The sequence below is a fragment of the Larus michahellis genome, chromosome 7 (assembly GCF_964199755.1).
Source record: "Larus michahellis chromosome 7, bLarMic1.1, whole genome shotgun sequence".
Classification (NCBI taxonomy): Eukaryota; Metazoa; Chordata; class Aves; order Charadriiformes; family Laridae; genus Larus; species Larus michahellis.
The window spans coordinates 47,513,008-47,531,689 of NC_133902.1; the positions used below are offsets into that span (position 1 = coordinate 47,513,008).

General features: G+C 46.6%; 2 protein-coding genes across 2 annotated transcripts; one reads left to right on the forward strand and one right to left on the reverse strand.

Annotated features, from left to right (window-relative positions):
- Window positions 1-469: 469 nt before the first annotated feature.
- NIFK (nucleolar protein interacting with the FHA domain of MKI67) lies at window positions 470-5,275 on the reverse strand. Its single transcript, XM_074593904.1, has 6 exons — window positions 5,093-5,275; window positions 4,882-5,007; window positions 3,948-4,056; window positions 3,043-3,254; window positions 2,261-2,341; window positions 470-1,058 (listed from the first exon to the last, which is right to left on the reverse strand). Exons 1-6 carry the CDS (start codon window positions 5,231-5,233, stop codon window positions 882-884), a joined length of 846 nt encoding a protein of 281 aa, XP_074450005.1. The 5' UTR covers window positions 5,234-5,275; the 3' UTR covers window positions 470-881.
- A 35-nt stretch (window positions 5,276-5,310) lies between these two features.
- Window positions 5,311-14,031, forward strand: TSN (translin). The gene is made up of 6 exons (XM_074593903.1): window positions 5,311-5,728; window positions 5,814-5,907; window positions 10,389-10,485; window positions 11,262-11,377; window positions 12,063-12,142; window positions 12,486-14,031. The coding sequence occupies exons 1-6, from the start codon at window positions 5,663-5,665 to the stop codon at window positions 12,720-12,722; spliced, it is 690 nt and encodes a 229-aa protein (XP_074450004.1). The 5' UTR covers window positions 5,311-5,662; the 3' UTR covers window positions 12,723-14,031.
- Window positions 14,032-18,682: the final 4,651 nt, after the last annotated feature.

The following is an 18,682-nucleotide window of genomic DNA, read 5'->3' on the forward strand; positions in this document are numbered from 1 at the left end:
TGCTATGCCACCGGCCAACAGAGGACCCCAGTCCTCCACAGTAGGGTACACTCTCAAAATCTCAAATCTTTTGCCTGCATAGGGAAAGGAATGGGAATCTTGAATGCAAGTGATTTCAGCCATCTTCCTCTGTCTCTTACCACCTTCCTAATCTCCATCCTTTCAAAGTCCCCTGCAACCACTCCGCATCCTGGCAAAGGATGTTTCCCAGTCTGAAAGCAGGGTTGGAAGGCACTGGCTTGCTCAGGCAACGCAGTATTCTGCCTCTGCCCTGGACAGTACAGGCAGATCTTGTCTGATCACAAACAGGAGATGAAATTCAAGGGGGGAAAAAAATCCTTCCTTCCTTGGAAGGGGATGTCTTCCTTGGGGGGAAAAAAATCCTTCACCCTCTATTTCTGTAAGTATGTGAGAACTCACATGAAACACAGACATTCAGTTAAACAGAAGAACCACTACCAAGAGCCAACGCAGTTGAAAAATGATTAATTTTTTTTTCTTGTAACACATCATTAATTATAAACATAAGATACAGCCCACATCAGCAAGTTGTGAATGGACAGCCTCACGCTGTCTTTCAAAACAGTGAGCACTGGAGACCAGTTACAGAATTAACGGAAGGTTCTGGGATGACTCTTAGCGTGTCACAGCATGGGCACTTGTGAGCACAACGTCAAGAATATCTTCAAAGGCAGAGAAGACTGTAAGTCCCCTGATGGCTAAACAGGAGGGGGAGGATTTGTGAATAGATTCCTTGCCTAGGACAGACTGAAACAGCCTAGTCAAGACAAAACGAGCCAGGGCAGTGGAACACTAGAAGCTCCACCTCAACGGTTTTTGAGTTGAGGAATAACATGGCTACAGTCATCAAAATTTTAAGTCTATTTCTGTTTCTTCAGGTTTGGTCTTTCTCTTGGCTGCTTCTTTGGTCTCTGCACAGCATTCTTAACACTGGCAGGGGGCAGTCTGAGAGTTATTTCATTGTCCTCTGCATCATCATCCGCCTGGGAAGCTTTCCGGCGCTCGAGCACTGTTGGAGTACAGACTGGAGTAGGATCCTGAAGAGATCAGAAAGACATGGTTCATTGCAAAGCATATGCCAGAGAAGTTGTCACGGCCTCTGTGGTACCTCAAGGCACCTCACTCCAGCTCTCCATGAGAACTTCCACATGTTAGGGAAAACTCTTTTCTTTTTATAACGAGCTATTTTTGTAGACAGTATTTATTCAGGCAAAAGTGCCATCTTCAAAAAGGCATATGTGAAAGGCAAATGTAAATTAATTCACATTTTCTAACATGTCATTAAGCACATTTGCTTTCTAAACTTTATCTTTCCTGACTCAAAGCACTAAGAAAGCCAAGAGGAAAATAATCAGGAGAAAAATAAAAACAAAACCTTATTTGAGACCGGCATACAGAAATGCCACATTCAAGCCCACAGCAGAGGTGAAACATCCCAGCTCCATTATTTCAGTACGTTCCCATAACTCAGTTGACCGAATGTATAAATTATCTCATCCTCCTCACAACCAGCCCTGTCACAATTATCACAAGTAAATCCAGTAACATTAAAAAACCAAAACCAAGCTCACAGCGGTGACGGAACAAAACAGAAATGTTAAGACCTGACAGACTTTTCAGACTGTCAGTGCCCCAAATCTCAGTCACAATGACCTGAGCTTTCTTTTCATCCTATTGCTAGTTTTAGCTGGCATTAGTTTTCAAAATAGTGGAATACCATGCCTGGAGAGCACAAGGGAGGAGGGACAGTATAATATGTAAATGGGGTCTGTATTAATGGTTTGACTTCTTTTTTGTCAAAACAGGCTGGTATTAGAATGTAGCGCAGACCATCAGGAGGATGCCAGCAAGGAGACCATTCCATACCAGTTTAAGGCACAGATGCAGGTGGCGTACAGGTGACTGTCCCCAGCACCCTGCTTTTCTCCTGCCTCAAGTTAGGGGTGCCCTGACACACCTCGGGACAAGCGCTGGTAGTCACAACATGCTAAGCAGAAGCCTTTGCTGCTAAATGCTGCTCCAGGAGAAAGAGCTGAGAGGATCCAACCACCCTCCCCCATTCAAGAGTGTTAATATGTATCATGGGCTACTTTTGGCACAAAAATCTCTCAAGCAAACAATGTGAAAGTTTTCAGGTGTAGAAATTAATATGAAGAAACAAGCTGCAGACCTGAAACACCTGCCCCACCGTGAATGGTGGAGCATGGTGCTGGGCACCACCAGGACTGTTCGGTCTTACCTGGCTGCTCAAAGAAATGTTCAGCTTTGATTTCTTGGATGCTTTAACTTTTTCTCTCCTTTTGGAAAGTTCCTGTGCAGCCTAGGAAGCAAGACAGATCAGGTAGATCACTACAAACTTCCTCGTGTGAAGATGCAAAATGGTCACCTAACAGTCTATAGGTTTCTTTGCTTCAAAACTACATCATCTTTGCTACAACAATTAGGTTTGAATTAATAAAATGACTTACAGTGCCACAGAGGTGATGTGGTTTGAACAAAAACACCCAAAGTAACACAAGAAAACTGCTGCCGTGCATTGTAAAAAAATACCATGTTAAACAGCAGTGCTTAAACTTCAACTTACTTCACCCAAGCACTCTGCAAATGAGCAATACGCTCGGTTGGCTTAGGCAAGGTCTAAGGACGGAAGCTATAGTCTGGGGACCTGCCTTCAAATACCTGCCCTGACAAAGCCCCTGCCGCTCTTCTGTGATCTACAGACAAATACGAAAACCACAGGACAGCCAACTGTTTATACAAACAGAAGAAAAGGAATGTCTTCCCTTTGCTGTTACTTATTTAATTCTCTAAAGGTAAACCCACACGTACATACAGTACAACCCAGCAACAGCACTACACTAACTTCCAGGAGCTTCTATACGACGCTGAATGCAAGGAAGTCTCCCTCGTGCTCCAGCTCTTTTACCAGTTCCACACAAACCCCACTGATTTTCTTGGATTTAGTACAACCTTAGAAACACGTTTTGCAGAAAACACTCATCAAAACCATGCCAAACTTACAAATCCTGGGAAGTCATAATCGAGCCCCTTTTCAGCAAGCCTCTTCCGTAAGAGTTTCTCTTTTCGCAGCAGTCGCTTTGTCATCTTTGCCTTCTGAATGAGTGAACGTATCCTATTGTACCGCCTGACTGCTGGCTGAGAAGGCTTCAGAAACCTTTTGCTACAGTTTTTGAAGAGGTTTTCATGGACCCTTTCAGGAGATATGAACTGACCTGTAGCATAAACATCAGACATCAAGTTATAGCAGAGCTACTCCTCCCACCAAAGGTACTCACATAATGCTACTCAGGTCTCGTTATAACATTATCCACTGCTGCAGCAGAGCAATAGTACGGCATTTTATGGACACAGAAGATAGAAAGTAACTGAACTCATAATGGATGGATGGAAGAAAAGAATACTTTTTCAGTTTCACCCAGAAAACAATCAGAGAAGCTTGTTTTGCAAAAGTTGATGCATATATAGCTCATAATCCTTTACAAAGCAAGCATCACTATCACCATATCTCAGGAACTTACTAATTTCATTAATCTTTTCATCAAAAAAGCCCCTTATATCTAACTACACAGACAGCAGCTGCAACAGTTACAAATGACAAAGAATTTCCACATCAAAGGAACTGTCTCTGCAGCAAACCCCACCGCTCCCCGAGATTTCATGTTACATGAGTACACGAGGAGTATCAGCCTAGAGGAAAAAAACAGTAGAAGTGACCAAATGGCTGCTGAGGATGTTCTTTACACACGAAGAAAGGGAAGAAAAGCTCGGCCCCACAGAAAATCCTTTAGGGACAAAACTTCATTAAAAAAAACCACCAAGATTCCCCAACCGTCCGAAAAAGTAACATAAATAACTATGAATTTCCTTTCCACGTTAAGAGGATTTACACTTCAGCTTATACTTACACTTCAGCAGTCTTTCAGAAAACAGGTAGTTGTTCATTGTGTCTGCAACGATCTTAGCCACGTCATCGGACTCAAACTCTATAAATCCATAGCCTTTGCTAGCTCCGGTCTGCAAGCAATGACAGAAAAATCTGAAATGATGCTGCGATACCTGAAGAGCTAAATTAAACTTATTTTATGCTTCTGGCGTCATAGCCCATTCTCAGCTAAACACAAGTAATTTCACAAAGTCCAGTGAAATCATTAAAAGCAGCAGATTTAGTCTTAATTCGGTAAGACAATATTCATAAATATATATCTCTGTACATGAAACAAACTGCTCACCAATACCTACTTGTTAAACAAAAAAGCTGCCCTGCATTGTTGCTGTTCTGTTGTTGTTACCCAGTGTACACAGCAATATTATAAGGTGGTACTAAATGCAGAAATGAAAAGTTAAATTTCTCAAGCACAAAGCAACAAAAAAGCACGACATTTCACGTTCTACCTCGAAGTCGTGCATTCTGGCAACACTTCTCACATAACCGTATTTACTTATGGAAAAAGGGGTCTCCATTAAGTGTCGCTGAAGCTGCCTGTTTGCAGTCCGGAGCCAATGCTGTCGATCAGCCCGACACCCGTCTTGGAAGGAGGATTTCTAGGACAGGCCCTTACGCACGGCGCCCCCCTCTGCCCGATCATGAAACTGCAACGAAGTTTCCCACGCGGTGGACGGGAGGCGGCGCACCGGGCAGGCGGCACCGACACAGGGAGCTGCTGCAGGGAAGTAGCTGACTCTGTCCCTTCACCGAGGTTTGTGCGAGGGATCAGTCTCAGAGCCTCAAAGCGACCGCAGGACCCAGCCTGAGGCAGCCGGCGTCTGTCTCGGGCGCTCCAGGAGCAGTAACCGGGGAAGGGGCGGAGGCGAGGGGCCGGTCCCGGCGCGGTTCGTTACCTTCTTACTCCTTGAAAGCCGGAGCCGCGTCACCGTCCCGAACTGCCCGAAGTATTCGTGCATCTGCGGCTCGCAGAGCCCCCGCGGGAGGTGCCCCACGTACACCACGCCCGGCGTCAGCTCCTCCTGCGGGGCACAAGGCAGCCGCGTCAGGACAGGACGCACCAGGCCCAGCCCGGCCGCCCCCAGTCCGCCCCGGCGCCCCGCTCACCTTGGCCGCCCGCTGGTTGCGGACCCGTTGCACCTTCTGCTGGAACTCGCGCTGCAGCCGCGGCTCCAAGGCCAGGAGCGACGCCGTCGGTACAGGCGCGGGCACAGCCACCTCCGCCGACACAGCCTCGACCGCCGCCATGCTGCCCGCCGCGCCGCTGCCGGAAACGCGTCGCTCCCCGCGCACGCGGCGGCAAGGGCGCGCAGGCGCAGAGCCGCGGGGCGCCGTCTCCTAGCAACGGGGGGCGCCGCCGCCGAACTCCCCACACACACACGACGTCGCGTAGCAACGCGGCGCCGTCCCCAGGCAGCGGGAACCCGGCGCCGCACCGCGCCCGGCCCCGCCGCACTGGGAGGCGGCCCCGAGTCACGGGTACCCCTCTGGGGCGAGCGGCTCCCCACGGGCACCCGCCCGCGCGCCCCCTCCGCCATCTCCCGGCTCAGGCACTGCGCGGGGCAGCCCCGGCCGCGGCGCCGTGAGGCAGCGCGCAGGGCAGCCCCCGCGCCGGCGTCAGAGAAGGCCCCCTACGGGCGCGGGAGGCCCCAGAGGCGGGAGGCGGCGGCGGGCACCATGTCGGTGAGCGACATGTTCATCGTGCTGCAGGGCGTCCTCACCGCCGACCAGGACATCCGGGAGGTGGGCGCCGGGACGAGGAGGGGACCGGACGGGGGGGGCGGGTGGAGGGCCCAGTGCCCGGCCTGATGGCGGCCTGTCCCCGCAGGAGATCCGGAAGGTGGTGCAGGCGCTGGAGCAGACGGCCCGGGAGATCCTGACGCTGCTGCAGGGCGTGCACCAGGGAGCCGGCTTCCAGGACAGTGAGTCCGCCTCCCCCGGGGAGCGGGGAGCAGCCGTCTGGGGTGGGCGGGAAGGACCCCCCGGGGTGCGCCGGTCCCTCTGTCACCGGCGCCCCTTTACCTGCGTGTCCTGTGTGGGCTTCTCAGAGGCTGCTGGTGGCGCGGTGCGGGGGAAAGTGGCAGCTGGAAGGTTTCAAGCCAGATAAGTAGAGAATCTGCCGTTCATCCTCAGGAACTCCCGCTCTTTCCCTTTCTCCCCTCTCCGGGTTGGTGTTTCGCTGTCTCTGTGCAGAAGAGTGTGTTTTTTTGCAGGTGTTCGTTTTCTGGGTTGTTGAATTGGCTCATGGGTTTCCCTCTAAGTGATGTGCATGTAGATTTTTATATCCTGCAAATTTTACCGTCACCTGTTGAGCCCTTGTATCTGTTAATACCCTTCTTCACCACCGCACCCCACCCCATAGAACTGTGATCCCAAACACTCTGGGGGGTGTTCAGGATGCTGTGGGAAATGGGGGGCTTTAGTCTGGTTTGTACAAGGTTGACTTTGTATGTGTGTATGTATAAAGTCTGCTTAATGTTGCAAAATCTAAAGGGAACATGTAAAGGCTGATAAAGCAGGAGCTGTCCTTGATGTATGTTTCAGTGGCAACTTGAGGTTTAAGTTGTAACTAGCATGGTTCCTTGCTTTCAGTCCAAATTTGTTTAAGATGTTTGACATAATGTTTTTGGGCCAACCCATTTCCTCCAGGGCATGAGAACAGACCAACAGATCTAGATGCCAAATCAAATCTCTGCTTCCTCACCCCCATTTTTAGACTTACTGGTGAAACTACTGGAATAAATGGTTCTTTCCTGTAAATGTGTGGGTTAAAAGATATTTTTTCAAGTCAGTGACTATCTCCTGAGAAGAAGCATCCATTCTGACTTTCTTGGAAACTATTGAGAGGAATTTGGGAAGGGGAAACATCTGGCAGGCCACCCTCTGAAGGTGAATAGGAGAAAGAACCTCACCAGGTGCTGTTTTATTCACCTACAGAGCTGACTGGTTGTCATCTGCCTGGTGACCTTCACCAGCACACTCGTGCGGGAGCTGGAGGCCTGGGATTTCTCTGGCCTCTGAGAGGGTACGTGTTTAGCAACATGCAACACCTGAGGTTTAACCTCTGCTGGCAAGTGCAGCTTCCATCTACTTGAGAAATCTGGCAGTGATAAAAATTAGAACTACTAACTGTTTAACTTACGCAGACATTCATTTTTCCAAGCTGAGTAAACCTGTGGATGTTGTGGCAGTTGTTTTTTGTGGGTATCAACTTCAGAGGTTGCTTTCAGCATTTAGTAGTAGAGACCTGTGTCTGGCTCACTGTTTTTCACACTTGATTTTTAGTTCTGGGAGAGAGCTGGTCCTGGAACTTGCAGAGTCTGAGAAGAGATGTGGAATAGTTAAGTGGTAAAAAAAAAGAAGGAGACAGAGGAAAAAAAGCTTATCTTATAATTCTTGTAATACCAAAGATAATGAATGCATGCTTAATAGGTTAGGAGTTAACTCATGATAATAAACCTGTCAGTTTGTCATCAATTCTAAGCATAATAAAGAAAGCCAATAAAGGTTTAGATTAATAAAGGTTTAGATTAATAAAGGTTTAGATTAATAAAGGTTTAGATTAATAAAGGTTTAGATTAATAAAGGTTTATAGCAGAATGATATAATGCCAATTAACAGAAGGATTGTTGGGGGATAAATAGCAGTTGTCAGATGTCACACGTTTAGACTACAGTTTTATTTGATAATGGTTGTAGTTCTGCAGTGTACTGCGCTTAAATGGCTGTTTGGCTTACTGCAGCATCTCATTTGTTGAGTCAGTACCATACTTTTACTAAGAAACTAGAGTGATTCTTCCTTAGTAGATTAAAAAGGGATAAATGATGACTCTTGGAACTATGAAAAAGGGGATTATTCATTGCAACAAAGTTCTGCCTAGACTTTGTAGTGTAAAGATTTTGTTTTTAGTGTCATATCTATTTACTTCAAGATGTAAGAAAAACTATTAATGCTATTAATAAACTATATTGAACTATAAAAATATTAAAAGATAAATAAACTATATAGACTAATAACTAATCAATAAAAAAGCAAAAATAATATTAATTACTACAAGTTCACAGGTGACAGGGTAACTAATGGTGCTTGGTGACTGCAGCTGTATTGCCATGGATGGTTGAAGCTGGTGCTGCTGACAGAAGCTGTGGTGCTTGTTGTGCCCCCTCCCTTGTGCCAGTGTAAGTGGGAGTCGACTTTCTTTCTCCTGCAGCCTGCCGGCTGGTCCTTTGTAATTATTCTTGCCTCACAGTTGAGGTAGAGAGATGAAAACTTAAGACAACAGAGAGCCAGGCTGAGCAATCCACCCTGCCAAAGAGACGGGTAAGGGGTGGCGTGATTTCCGTTAATAGAACTACAGGGTGGTTGGAAGTTTGATGGAGGGCAGTTTCCTGTGCCAGTCAGTGGTATTTAAAACGTTATCTCGCACAACGCCTTTCCTCTGTTCTCCGGGGACTTAAAATACCTCTTGGCTAAACCTGTTTTCGTTGAGTTTTTCACCTAACCTTTTTTACCGTGGGGCAGCCACCTACCCACAGACAAGACCTGTTTCACGGTGCCAGCTTCTCTGTGGTCTCTCTCTGCACCGAGCATGAGACAGTTTGGCTGTGGGATAAGCACTTTCAGTCGTAGCCTTTATTCAGCTATGGGGAAGGGAAGGAAAACTAGCAGAGCCTCAAGCTGGCAGCCTCCGGAACAGGGACAGAGGATCTCCTTCCACTCCCTCTGCTCCCTGTCCAAAATGGAGTTTGAGAACTGCTCAGAAAGCTGCTCAGGGCAGTGTGTGCTGCAGACAGCTGTTGGCTGACATGAGTCAGAGTGACAGGTAGGGTCTTTGGAGGCTGAAAGTCAACTTAGTATGTCGTTGCTTTTGAAATACATTGTGTTAAGTTTAGCAAAGCATCAGCGGTGATCCAGTGACTCCTAGAAGGGCTTGTTTGATAAGAATAATTCATCACAGCTTCCAGATTTAGCTTCTATGGATCTTGTTTAAATAATCCTAGCTTCTATACATCGAGATGCAGGAGAGCCTGTCGGGTTGATCTTCTGCCTTCCTTGGGTCATGACCAGGATTTCTGAGGAGGCTGCAGTGAAGAAGTACTGGTTTGGTTAGTTCTGTCGGGCCCTGGTACTGAGTGCAGTGTGGCTGTGATTCGTATCAATAAACAGGAGGTGGCAGTGGATGGTACATAAACAAGGGACCATTTCTCTGCGGAGATATAACGTACATTGAACAGGTATAACATACATAGCCTAAAACACAGTTTCTTCAAATACATCACTTGAAAGCAGGAAATGTAGTTTCCTGAAGGGATGTTGCACCTCATCTAACCTAACTCTGATCAATAAGAAAAAAAAATGTAAGATTTTAAAACGGAGAAAGTCACTTCGACTCATTCATTTGAGTCATTTGGCGGTGCTGCTTGGTCTGTGGGCTTTCTTTCGGGCCAGTTGTGTGCAGTGCTGTTCTGTTGTGACCTGATTGTTGCTGTTTTTCCTAAACCACTGCATTAGGGTGCTCTCCAGAACATCTTGTTTCTCTCTTTATACCACCTGTACGGCCCAGCTGACTGCCCCTTTCTCTTACTCCATCCACACGGCTAAGATTAAAAGTGTCCCGTTATCAGCTCATGCCTAATCTCTGCTGTGTCCTTCTTCCCCCAGTGCCGCCTGTAGCCCTGCCACTCCAGAGCGCTGCTGCCTGGAGGGGCTTGTAGCAAGGGGCTTTAACCGTGTCGCTGCTCTTGCTGGTTCCCTCCCTTGCCCCTGTATCTGTTGCCATAGTCCCAGCTCTTCTGCATTTACAGACCCTCAAACAAAATTGCTACCTCTGATGAGGTCTTACAGTCGTCGTCTTTTTCAGCCTTTCTCTGTCTCTCCTTGTCATCTCTCCTTCAGCACTGCCTGTTTGTTGTCCTGCTCAGCACATTGCCAGGCTCCTTTGCTTGTTGGTTCATTCCACAAACACCCCATCGAGTCTCTGTTCCTCCATTCCTGTCTCCATCCGTTTGTATCCCTCGTTGCCTCTTGGTCTGTAGGTTGCGTGACCTTTCCAGCATTTTCTTCTGCCAGTGCCCATTACAGAATGGGTTCTTCATCTGTGACATAAGTTTTATAGCAACTAATTATTTATGATTAGCAGTGATTCTTAAATAACACTGGGGCATCTTGTCTCGAGTTCAAAACTAAGGACTAGAGCAGATTAGACAGCCCAAAACTCAGGAGTATTTCTCCTCTACCTGTGTGACTCCTGGTGCGACAGTGAGTATTTCTGAGACTGAATTGAATGTGAGTAGACTGTCTTGGACAACAAAGGAGCAGACACAGCGCTGTCTACACTAGAAAACTCTGTTTACAAAACCCTGTTCCCTGTCAAGTAATGAATGTTGCGCTGTTTCTTTTTCAGTACCAAAGAAATGTCAGAAGGCTCGTGAACACTTTGGCACAGTGAGAACGCAGCTGGAGTCTCTGAAGACCAAATTTCCTGCTGATCAGTATTACAGGTGTGCGGGATCACACACAGCCAGGCTGGATATGCGAATTGCCTGGGCATATTTGGCATCATTACTTTGGAAGAATGATCTAAAGGCTTATGGGCCCAATGCTTCTTTCTGTTTGAGAAGTGTGAGGTTTTTATCAGCACAGATAAAAAAATGCTTCTGCTTAAACACTTGTTTTTTAACTTTTCACTAAAAGTATCCAGTATTCAATTATTTTTCTAGAAACCTTTTCAAAAAAGAAAAATTAAAGTTTAAGAAAGTGGTGTTCTGCTGGAGCTGCCCTTGTTTCTGAGAGCAGAGCGTTTGCTGCTCCATTAATTTCAGTTAAGTTGTTAGGTTTGGGGCATTTCTGAAAACAGAGCTCTCAATCTGTCACAAAATGGCTGTTCGATACTGCAGACACTAAATGAAGTTGTCACCTTTGTGTTTTGTTTGCTGCCAGAAGGGGACAGTGTCTAGCAAGAACATTTCAAAGAACAAGAATCTTGTCAGCTCAGATCTGCCGAGGGAAGATGGGAGGGAAAGCCCTGGGTGCTCTTCTGGGCATGACAACCTGAAAAACTGAGGAGGTGTGTGAGGTGCGCGCAGTGCCAGCGCCCAGCGTACTGTCTGCAGAGAGAAATTCTGGAGTACCAAGGAGACGACTTTAGGCTGGTGTCATTTTGATAAGCCAAAAATATTGCAAAGTGCTATGTGTAAAGGTGGAAAACATAATGTATACATAATGTATGCTTGTTGCCGAACTTATTTATACCTTGACTTGGTGTTTTCTTTGACAGATTTCATGAGCACTGGAGGTTTGTGCTTCAGCGGTTGGTGTTTCTGGCAGCATTTGTAGTCTATTTGGAGTCAGAAACGTTAGTGACCCGAGAGGCTGTTGCAGAAATACTTGGAAGTAAGTTAATGTTGTAGCTGAAGAGAAAAAACTTGTGACGTTTTTTAGACGTTGTAGCTTTCAGAGGTCCAGGGAAACAGCAGAACTTCATTTCTTCCCAAGAAATAGGTTCCAAAATTTATCTGGTATTTGATTTCATTATATAAACAAATTGTTTTAGAAGGTGGAAAATGGCAAACGTAATGTGAACAAAAGTATTTATTTATTAATAAGTTTGTCATCAATGAAGTTTATTCATTCAAATTGCCTAAATCTACTAAAACAATAATTGAAAGATGAGAGCGTATTTGTATCACTTGTTGCTTTTGGTGTTTAAAAGATGTGGAAAAGGGATTAAATTTTTATGCTGAAGGAGAACTATGTCCTCCCAGAGCAAAGGATTTGAAAAATACATCAGGCCAGTATTTTTCTAAAAAAGGACTGCAGACCCCTCTCCTATGTATTAATGTAAATTCACTTGTTCTGTTGGATCAATTATAACCTATTGCACGTCCAGTGGAGGATGTATGAGATGCTAAACTGAAACACTGAGAAGAGGCAATAATTGCATCACATACAGGACAAGGCTGACTTTTATTTTGTAATAATATTTCATAAATCTGATATTTCAAATCAGCTCCAGTAAACAAATGCAGTTTCAACTCGCTGGTTTTGCTCCTGATTACCTCTCTCTTTCTCATTGTAGTTGAAGCTGATCGAGAGCGCGGCTTTCACCTGGACATTGAAGACTATCTTTCTGGTGTGCTAACTCTCGCCAGCGAGCTGGTAAGGAAGATATTCATGTATATATTTGGATTGAAACTGACTTGAAAGTAAAGTGTTTTCTAACTTTCCCAAGTTGTTCCTGGAAGTTAGGATATGCAACACCTCCATCTGAACTTCTAGCAAACTGCCTCTCTATGTCAGAGTTGTTCCTCACGGATATTTTAAGATTTAAACTAGTCACTTGATTGAAAATCCAGGATTGTTGTCAACAAAAAGGTAGACGAAAGTATAAATAATCCGACTGCCTGGAACAAAACTGCTTCATTTGGTACAGGATGGGAATAGTGATGTGATTTGGGTGGTTTCCTCTGCTGATGTTCTCCCCTGCGTCTTCCTCTCGTAGGCCAGACTGGCGGTGAACAGCGTCACGGCTGGTGACTATTCTCGCCCTCTCCGCATCTCGACTTTCATCAACGAGCTGGATTCTGGCTTCCGTCTCCTCAACCTGAAGAATGACTCCCTGAGGAAACGTTACGATGGCCTGAAATACGATGTCAAGAAAATTGAGGAAGTGGTTTACGACTTGTCGATCAGAGGACTCAATAAGGAGGCAACAGTTGGTGCGGGTGGAGAGAAGTGAAGAATGCTCGTTTTAACAGCGTCATTGATTACCTCAGATGGTTGCCAATTTAGGAGGCATGCTAGCGAAGCCTCCCTATATAGTAGTTTAGAAGAACTGCAGCTGAAAGCTGCTCTCTATTTTCTTACAAAAGGTGTAGTACGGGTGTTAGATCTCAAAATGTTTTGTAAAATCACATCTAGATTAGGGCAGGAGGTTCTCTGTTTCCAGTGGAACTCCTCTGCCAAAACATGGTGCCGTTCTGAGCACAGCAGCAATAGTAGTCAGTAACTCCCATGAGCTGAAATTCTCCTTAGTTGTGTAGTGTTGCTTCCCTGCACTGGCAGTGACGTGCTTCAGCTCACGCAGCGCAGATACATGTGGTGTTTTAAAAAACACAGTGTGTAAATATCTATACTTTTTTTAAGACGGTGATTTTTTTTTTGCCTTTTTGTTTCTTAAATTTTCACCTATGTCAGTAAGTTGAACAGATTTGCATAACTGTTTATTAACCTGATCTTTTTAAATGGCTTCTGTTAATGTATCGCCCTTAATTGAGAAATTAGTGAGAATATTCCTGAGAATTTCTCCATTGGAACTGGTGTATTGCACCCGGACACATCTCTCTCTCTCTCTCGGTATTTTCCTTTCCTGCAAGATTTCTTTTGCCAGGGAGAACAAGGTGTTCTCAAACATCTGCTTTCACTGGCTGCTGTTTGTTTTACTGACACGAGTAAATGCTGAGTTTTAATATGATCATTTGCCTTGAGAACTCGGTGTAACCAAATTTTTTTTATTTTTTTTTTTTTAAACTACCAAAGTTTCCGAATAGAGCAGTGTTAACTGATAAACTGCAGGTAGCATCTGAGTTTTAACAACCTAAGTAGGCTACAGCTGTACCTGTGTCCTGGGATTAAAGAAAAAAATCACATCAGAATTGTAGTTCATGTAGTAAAATGTTTCTGTCTTCAGAAAAGAAGGAATTACTAGTTTCAGATACTTTGCATGTAGAATGTTTGCAAATACCAACAGCCTCCTTCATTTGTGTAAATACTCCCCAGGTTGGTTGTTCTCTTGTCTTAAATGACTTTGAGTTTTGCCGTTCTTCTACTCCTGGTGGTGCAGGAAGGTTAAGGAGAAAAACAGACCTACTTAGGAGGAGGAATTTTTCCAGAGGATGAACACGAACAGCCAAGTGTATGTGGGGTTTGTTAGTGTTCCATTTTGTTAGCAAAGATTTCCCACTGTTTCAGTTAGGTTTTTGTTTTGTTTATTGGAAGAAAATGGTTTCTTGGTTATTTTGGCCAATAAAAGCTGTTGTTTGATTTTGGCCATTTGGTAACTCTGCCTGTTGGCTGATACAATCTGTTGTTGTTTGCTGCCCTTCCTGGGAGCCTACTCTGAAATATCATAATTTAAGTTTGGCCTCCAGCTGTACTTGGACAATAACAGAAGCGTACACTGTTCAGTGGGTCACTCACGTGCTGGTGAGTGAAGCCAAAGTCAAGCTGCAAACAGATTTCATAGGGTTTTTTGTTTTTTTTTTTTCACTTTTATTTTTGACCTATTTCACCAAGTAAAACAGGAGAGATATGGAGGAGTTTATAATTACCAAATCCAAGATGTGGCAAGGTTCATCTTCAGAGCATCTCATACTCTTTATTGTTCGTCCTCATCCTTTGTATCTTATGTCACATAACGTGGGGAGATGGTAATATCCCTCTTTCACAGCTGAAGAAAACGAGGGTGTAACTTCCTGGGCCCTGTGGCAATGAACCAGCTTTCAGACTTGTTCTCTCTTCTTGCCCGGTGCTGCTCTTTGCTTCTTTCTCGCTTTAACCCCGTGGAGGTGGGAGGAAGGAAGGAGCTTAAGCCAGTTCTACTGCCAAAACCAGAGACTCGCGAAACAACACCCGAAGGCTCTGAGACACAGCAGGGTCATACAGGAAATGCGTGGGAGCGGGGCAATTAGAGAAAGGTTTCCCGAGCGTCAGTCTGATGTCTCTGGGGCTGGAGGACTCCTGGCGTGCGGGACTGGGATGCGAGGCCACGTGGCGGGGCAGGTTTCTGGTTTGTTAAGGCTTTGTGCTGGCTTGTGTCCCAGGCGCTCCGGTCACATTTGGTCACGCAACAGGTCCGCTTCCTGACATGGGATCCTGTGGGCCTAATGCAGCTTTTCAGTAGATCCTAGATCTGCCAGCTCTTGCTACTTACGTGGTTTCTGAGAGGTGGTGGAGATAGAGCAGCGCTGCGCCACAGGTGCGCATACTGTGGGAGAGCAGCTGGAAGAGCAAGTCTCTTAGGGCTTACAAAGTCTGTAAGGTGTGGGATCCTTCTGTCTGAGGCTCTGGGAAGAGCAAGTGCCTGAGAAAGAGACATTCCAGTGTTGTGTTCCTGGAGGGTGTTTAGCAAACACCTCGTTCTTTCCCCTTCCTAGGTTTTGGGAGAGTCAAGCATCTTCCTCTGGAAAAGCATCATTTGCAAGAGCCGGGTTGTATAGCGTGTTCCCAAGCCAGGTCTGGGTGAGGGAAAAGACAAACACAGATTTTCTCCTTAGGCTGCAGCAGGGAAAGTCGGGGACATGCTTTTCGTGGCTTCCTCTGCGCAGAGGTAGCCTGTAGGACCTTGTGGCCTTGATTTGAATCTGAACATTCCTCTGGTCCTAAATGATGAGTTGTGTTTCTGTCCCAGAGCTGGGAGCAGAGGGAAGACCCAGAAGGACTTGAGTAGGGGGTTTTTCTTCTCTGACCCTTCCTTTTCCCAGGGTTATCCAGAGGAACGGCAGTGAGAGACGGAGCTCTGAGGACTGCAGAGACTCCGTGGCTCATGATGAATCAGATGCACTTGAACCCTGAACAAATCACTGGGGTTGGCAGTGAATGGGCTGCGCAGCGTGTGCTGGCAGCTGGGAGGGGAGTGAGTCAGCGCAGCAGCGCTGGGGAGTCTGACTCAACAGCCAGCACGGCTACTCCCTGAGCCACTTCAGCCTCAAGGGCGTTCCCGGGAGCGCTCTCTTGGATCATCTTCATATTCACTCACTGGTTTGGGGTTTTTGTTTTCCCCTATCTTGACGTCATTTCTGAGGGTTTTCTTTATTTCAGTAAAAAGGGCACTTAAATCGTTGATTAACTGCTCTTTGTTTATAGCACTGCCTGTTCAACCCCTGCAGATCAATGAAAGTGCTGACCTGAAACCGTCTGGGAAATAGGGGTGACCAGAGCTCCATGGCACAGGATACGGAGGAGACCTCTGGGCTGGCTCTTTAACTGAGCTCCGTCTGCTGGAATTGATTAACTGCAGCCCCACACCAGCAACCTCTTTACACTGGCACTTGGTAAAGGACACGTTATCACCTCCAGGCTGCCCTTTTCTCGTGCCAGCGCACGTCTTTGTGCAGTGAGCTGGATCAGGGAACTGATCTAGCTGAAACAATCGTTATTTTTCAGCAGTGTTTGCTACCAATCCATCTCACCGCACAGTCCCGCACACACCGTGCCAGTGCGTGGAGGGAGGCTTCTTCCTCTGCTGCCAGCTCTAAGCGGGCCCTGAGCTGTAACACTGCACAGTAAATCCTCTCACTTTCTTGCAGTATTCTGTTAGGATTGCCAAGGATTTTCTCTTTGGGTAAACAGTTTGCCGTCACTTTACTGCAAAGCAGTGATTTCTGTGCTATAGAGCCTTGCTCGCATCGTTCAGCCAGTAAGGTCATTACACACAAAGGCAATTAATGAGAGCAGAAAGTGAGCATGGATGACTCCTGGGGTCTGTGTGTGGATATTGACCCGTTCCTCATCAGCAGCCCCTCTCCCCTCATTAAAGTACTGTCTGTTGCTGGATACTGCTGTGTACTGAAGGTGTGTGGAGGGGCTGTTCGGAGGCTCCTGCCTGCTGCATTCACGGAGTGTCATTAAGAAAGTGATCAATTTTGAGAGGAACAGTCCTTTATGGTATCTCTCTCTTGTATGTATGTCGTGGGTCAGGCATGAATTACTTGAAGATGGGTGTCTCCTTGCAGGTTTCTCTGCCTCTCTGTTACTGTCACTTCGAACTGCAGTGCTTCTGGCTGGCACTGGTTAGCCAGCGCTGGGGGCTTGCCCTGCCCAAGGGGAAAACGGCTGTCCTAAAACCTGTCCTTTTTTGAAAGAAGGGGGAATACATTCCTTATCTGAACGCTTGTTCCTCTGCCTATTCATGCTTTGGGTGTGCAAACATCTAACCTGCTTCTGTCGAGGAAAATGTTCGAGCCTGAGCCCTGGAAGGGCGCTGCCAGCTCCGCAGGACACCTGCTGGCTCCCACCCCGGTGGGGAGAGCTGTCCGGCTGCCTCCGGGTCTGCACTGGGGCCCTGGCACTGGCAGCTCTCACGGGCTTCTGTGAAGTCTGATGACCACCACAGCCTGCTGGAGACTTCGACAGGGACTGCAGAAAACCTAAAGGGAAGAAAAAGCTTAAGATTTCAGCCAACGGTCCAGGGCTGTGAAAGTCTTGTGCTCTTTGCATGTTTTGGTATCAGTCACGGGATCTGCTCTGTGACCTTCTTGTGACCTCTGGGCTTTGCACTCTCATCTGCCAGCGCTCCCCACAGCACCCAGAGAGACATTTGATGTGGGTCCTTCCAAGGATGTGACACTGCAAGGGAGGTTCCTGCGCTAAGAGGGAAGGGTTCAAAACCACCTGGGGCTCCACTGCCACTGAAACAAAGCGTTCCTCTGCCTGCTCCTAAGCAGGGCACCTTCCCTGGGAGAGCTGTGTGCAGTTGGGGTCTTCTCACCTGCAGCTGAGATGGTTTCTCAGGGATGCGAAGCCTCTGCTGGTGGAGATCGCACCAGGGCAGGATTTGAGCTGGAGAGTTGCAGAATATCGTTACATCCATCCCTGCTAATGGACCTAGGGCCTAATGCCAGCTTTTCAACTCTTTCCAGCTGTGTAACTTCCCCCTCTGCCTGGGCAGACACCAGTGCTGGAGGATGCTCTGCCTGTGTTGGGATTCCTCGTTGGGGTTCTTCACTCTCTGTTGAAGAGGATCCTCTATGCTCCTATCGCTCGACTTTTCCATCCGTGTTGTAGAAAGGTTTCCCCTAGGGGACCACCTTCAGCTTCCTGAAGGAGATGTCTTTTTTTTTCTAATGAGTGTCCTTGGGGCTTGCCTGAGTTTTTGGACTGTGCAGCGTTATTTTCAAAACTTTATTTATTTTTTTAGATTGCTTGGACCTGTCTCCAGTCATACTGATATTCTGCAGCAGCCTCTGTGAGAAATAAGGCAGTTCCTTTGTCTGCATGATCAGTAAGACTTTTTGCTCTGTCGTATTCCGCTGTAGTGACAGAAGGTCATCCAATGGTGACAATCTTTGAAAATTTATTTGATCTCTGTCAGGAGGACAGTTTCCTCCATTCCATTTGGTTCCAGGTTTTTCCAATTTCAAGTCAGAGAATGTCAGCCTAATTCCAGCTGAATCTCGCCTGGGTCCCGAGCATACATTTAAGAGCAGCCATGGCTGACATCACGAAAGGAGAGTTACTACAGCTGCATCATCCATGAGCCCTGAAGGGATATCTTTGATGTGGCTCTAGATGACTTGAATTATCTCCCCTTTGAGGATATCAGGGACAAGCAAGAGATTGACCAGAATCTCCTGCTGGAGATCTGCCTTCCTGGGACTTCAGCTCCGTAATAGATTCACATGCATTGAATGACTGAAGTTCCCCAAGGCAGGAGAGCCGAGATGATCTCAGAGCTTTTTTCAGGATTTGGGATGTGCTGAGGTCAGTCTCTCAGTCTCCAGTGACAGCTACAATAGCTTATTGCTGCCACACCAAAGCTGGTGCTCTGCTTCAGATGTGTTCTTGATCCCATAGCGGAGACCCACGCTGAACATCCCTTCCCCATCCGCGCTTCTGTAAGGACCAACGAGGAATGTACAAGAGCACCATGAAAGAGAAGATCTCTGTTCGCTGCAGCAGAAGTCTCTGTCCTCTAGAGTA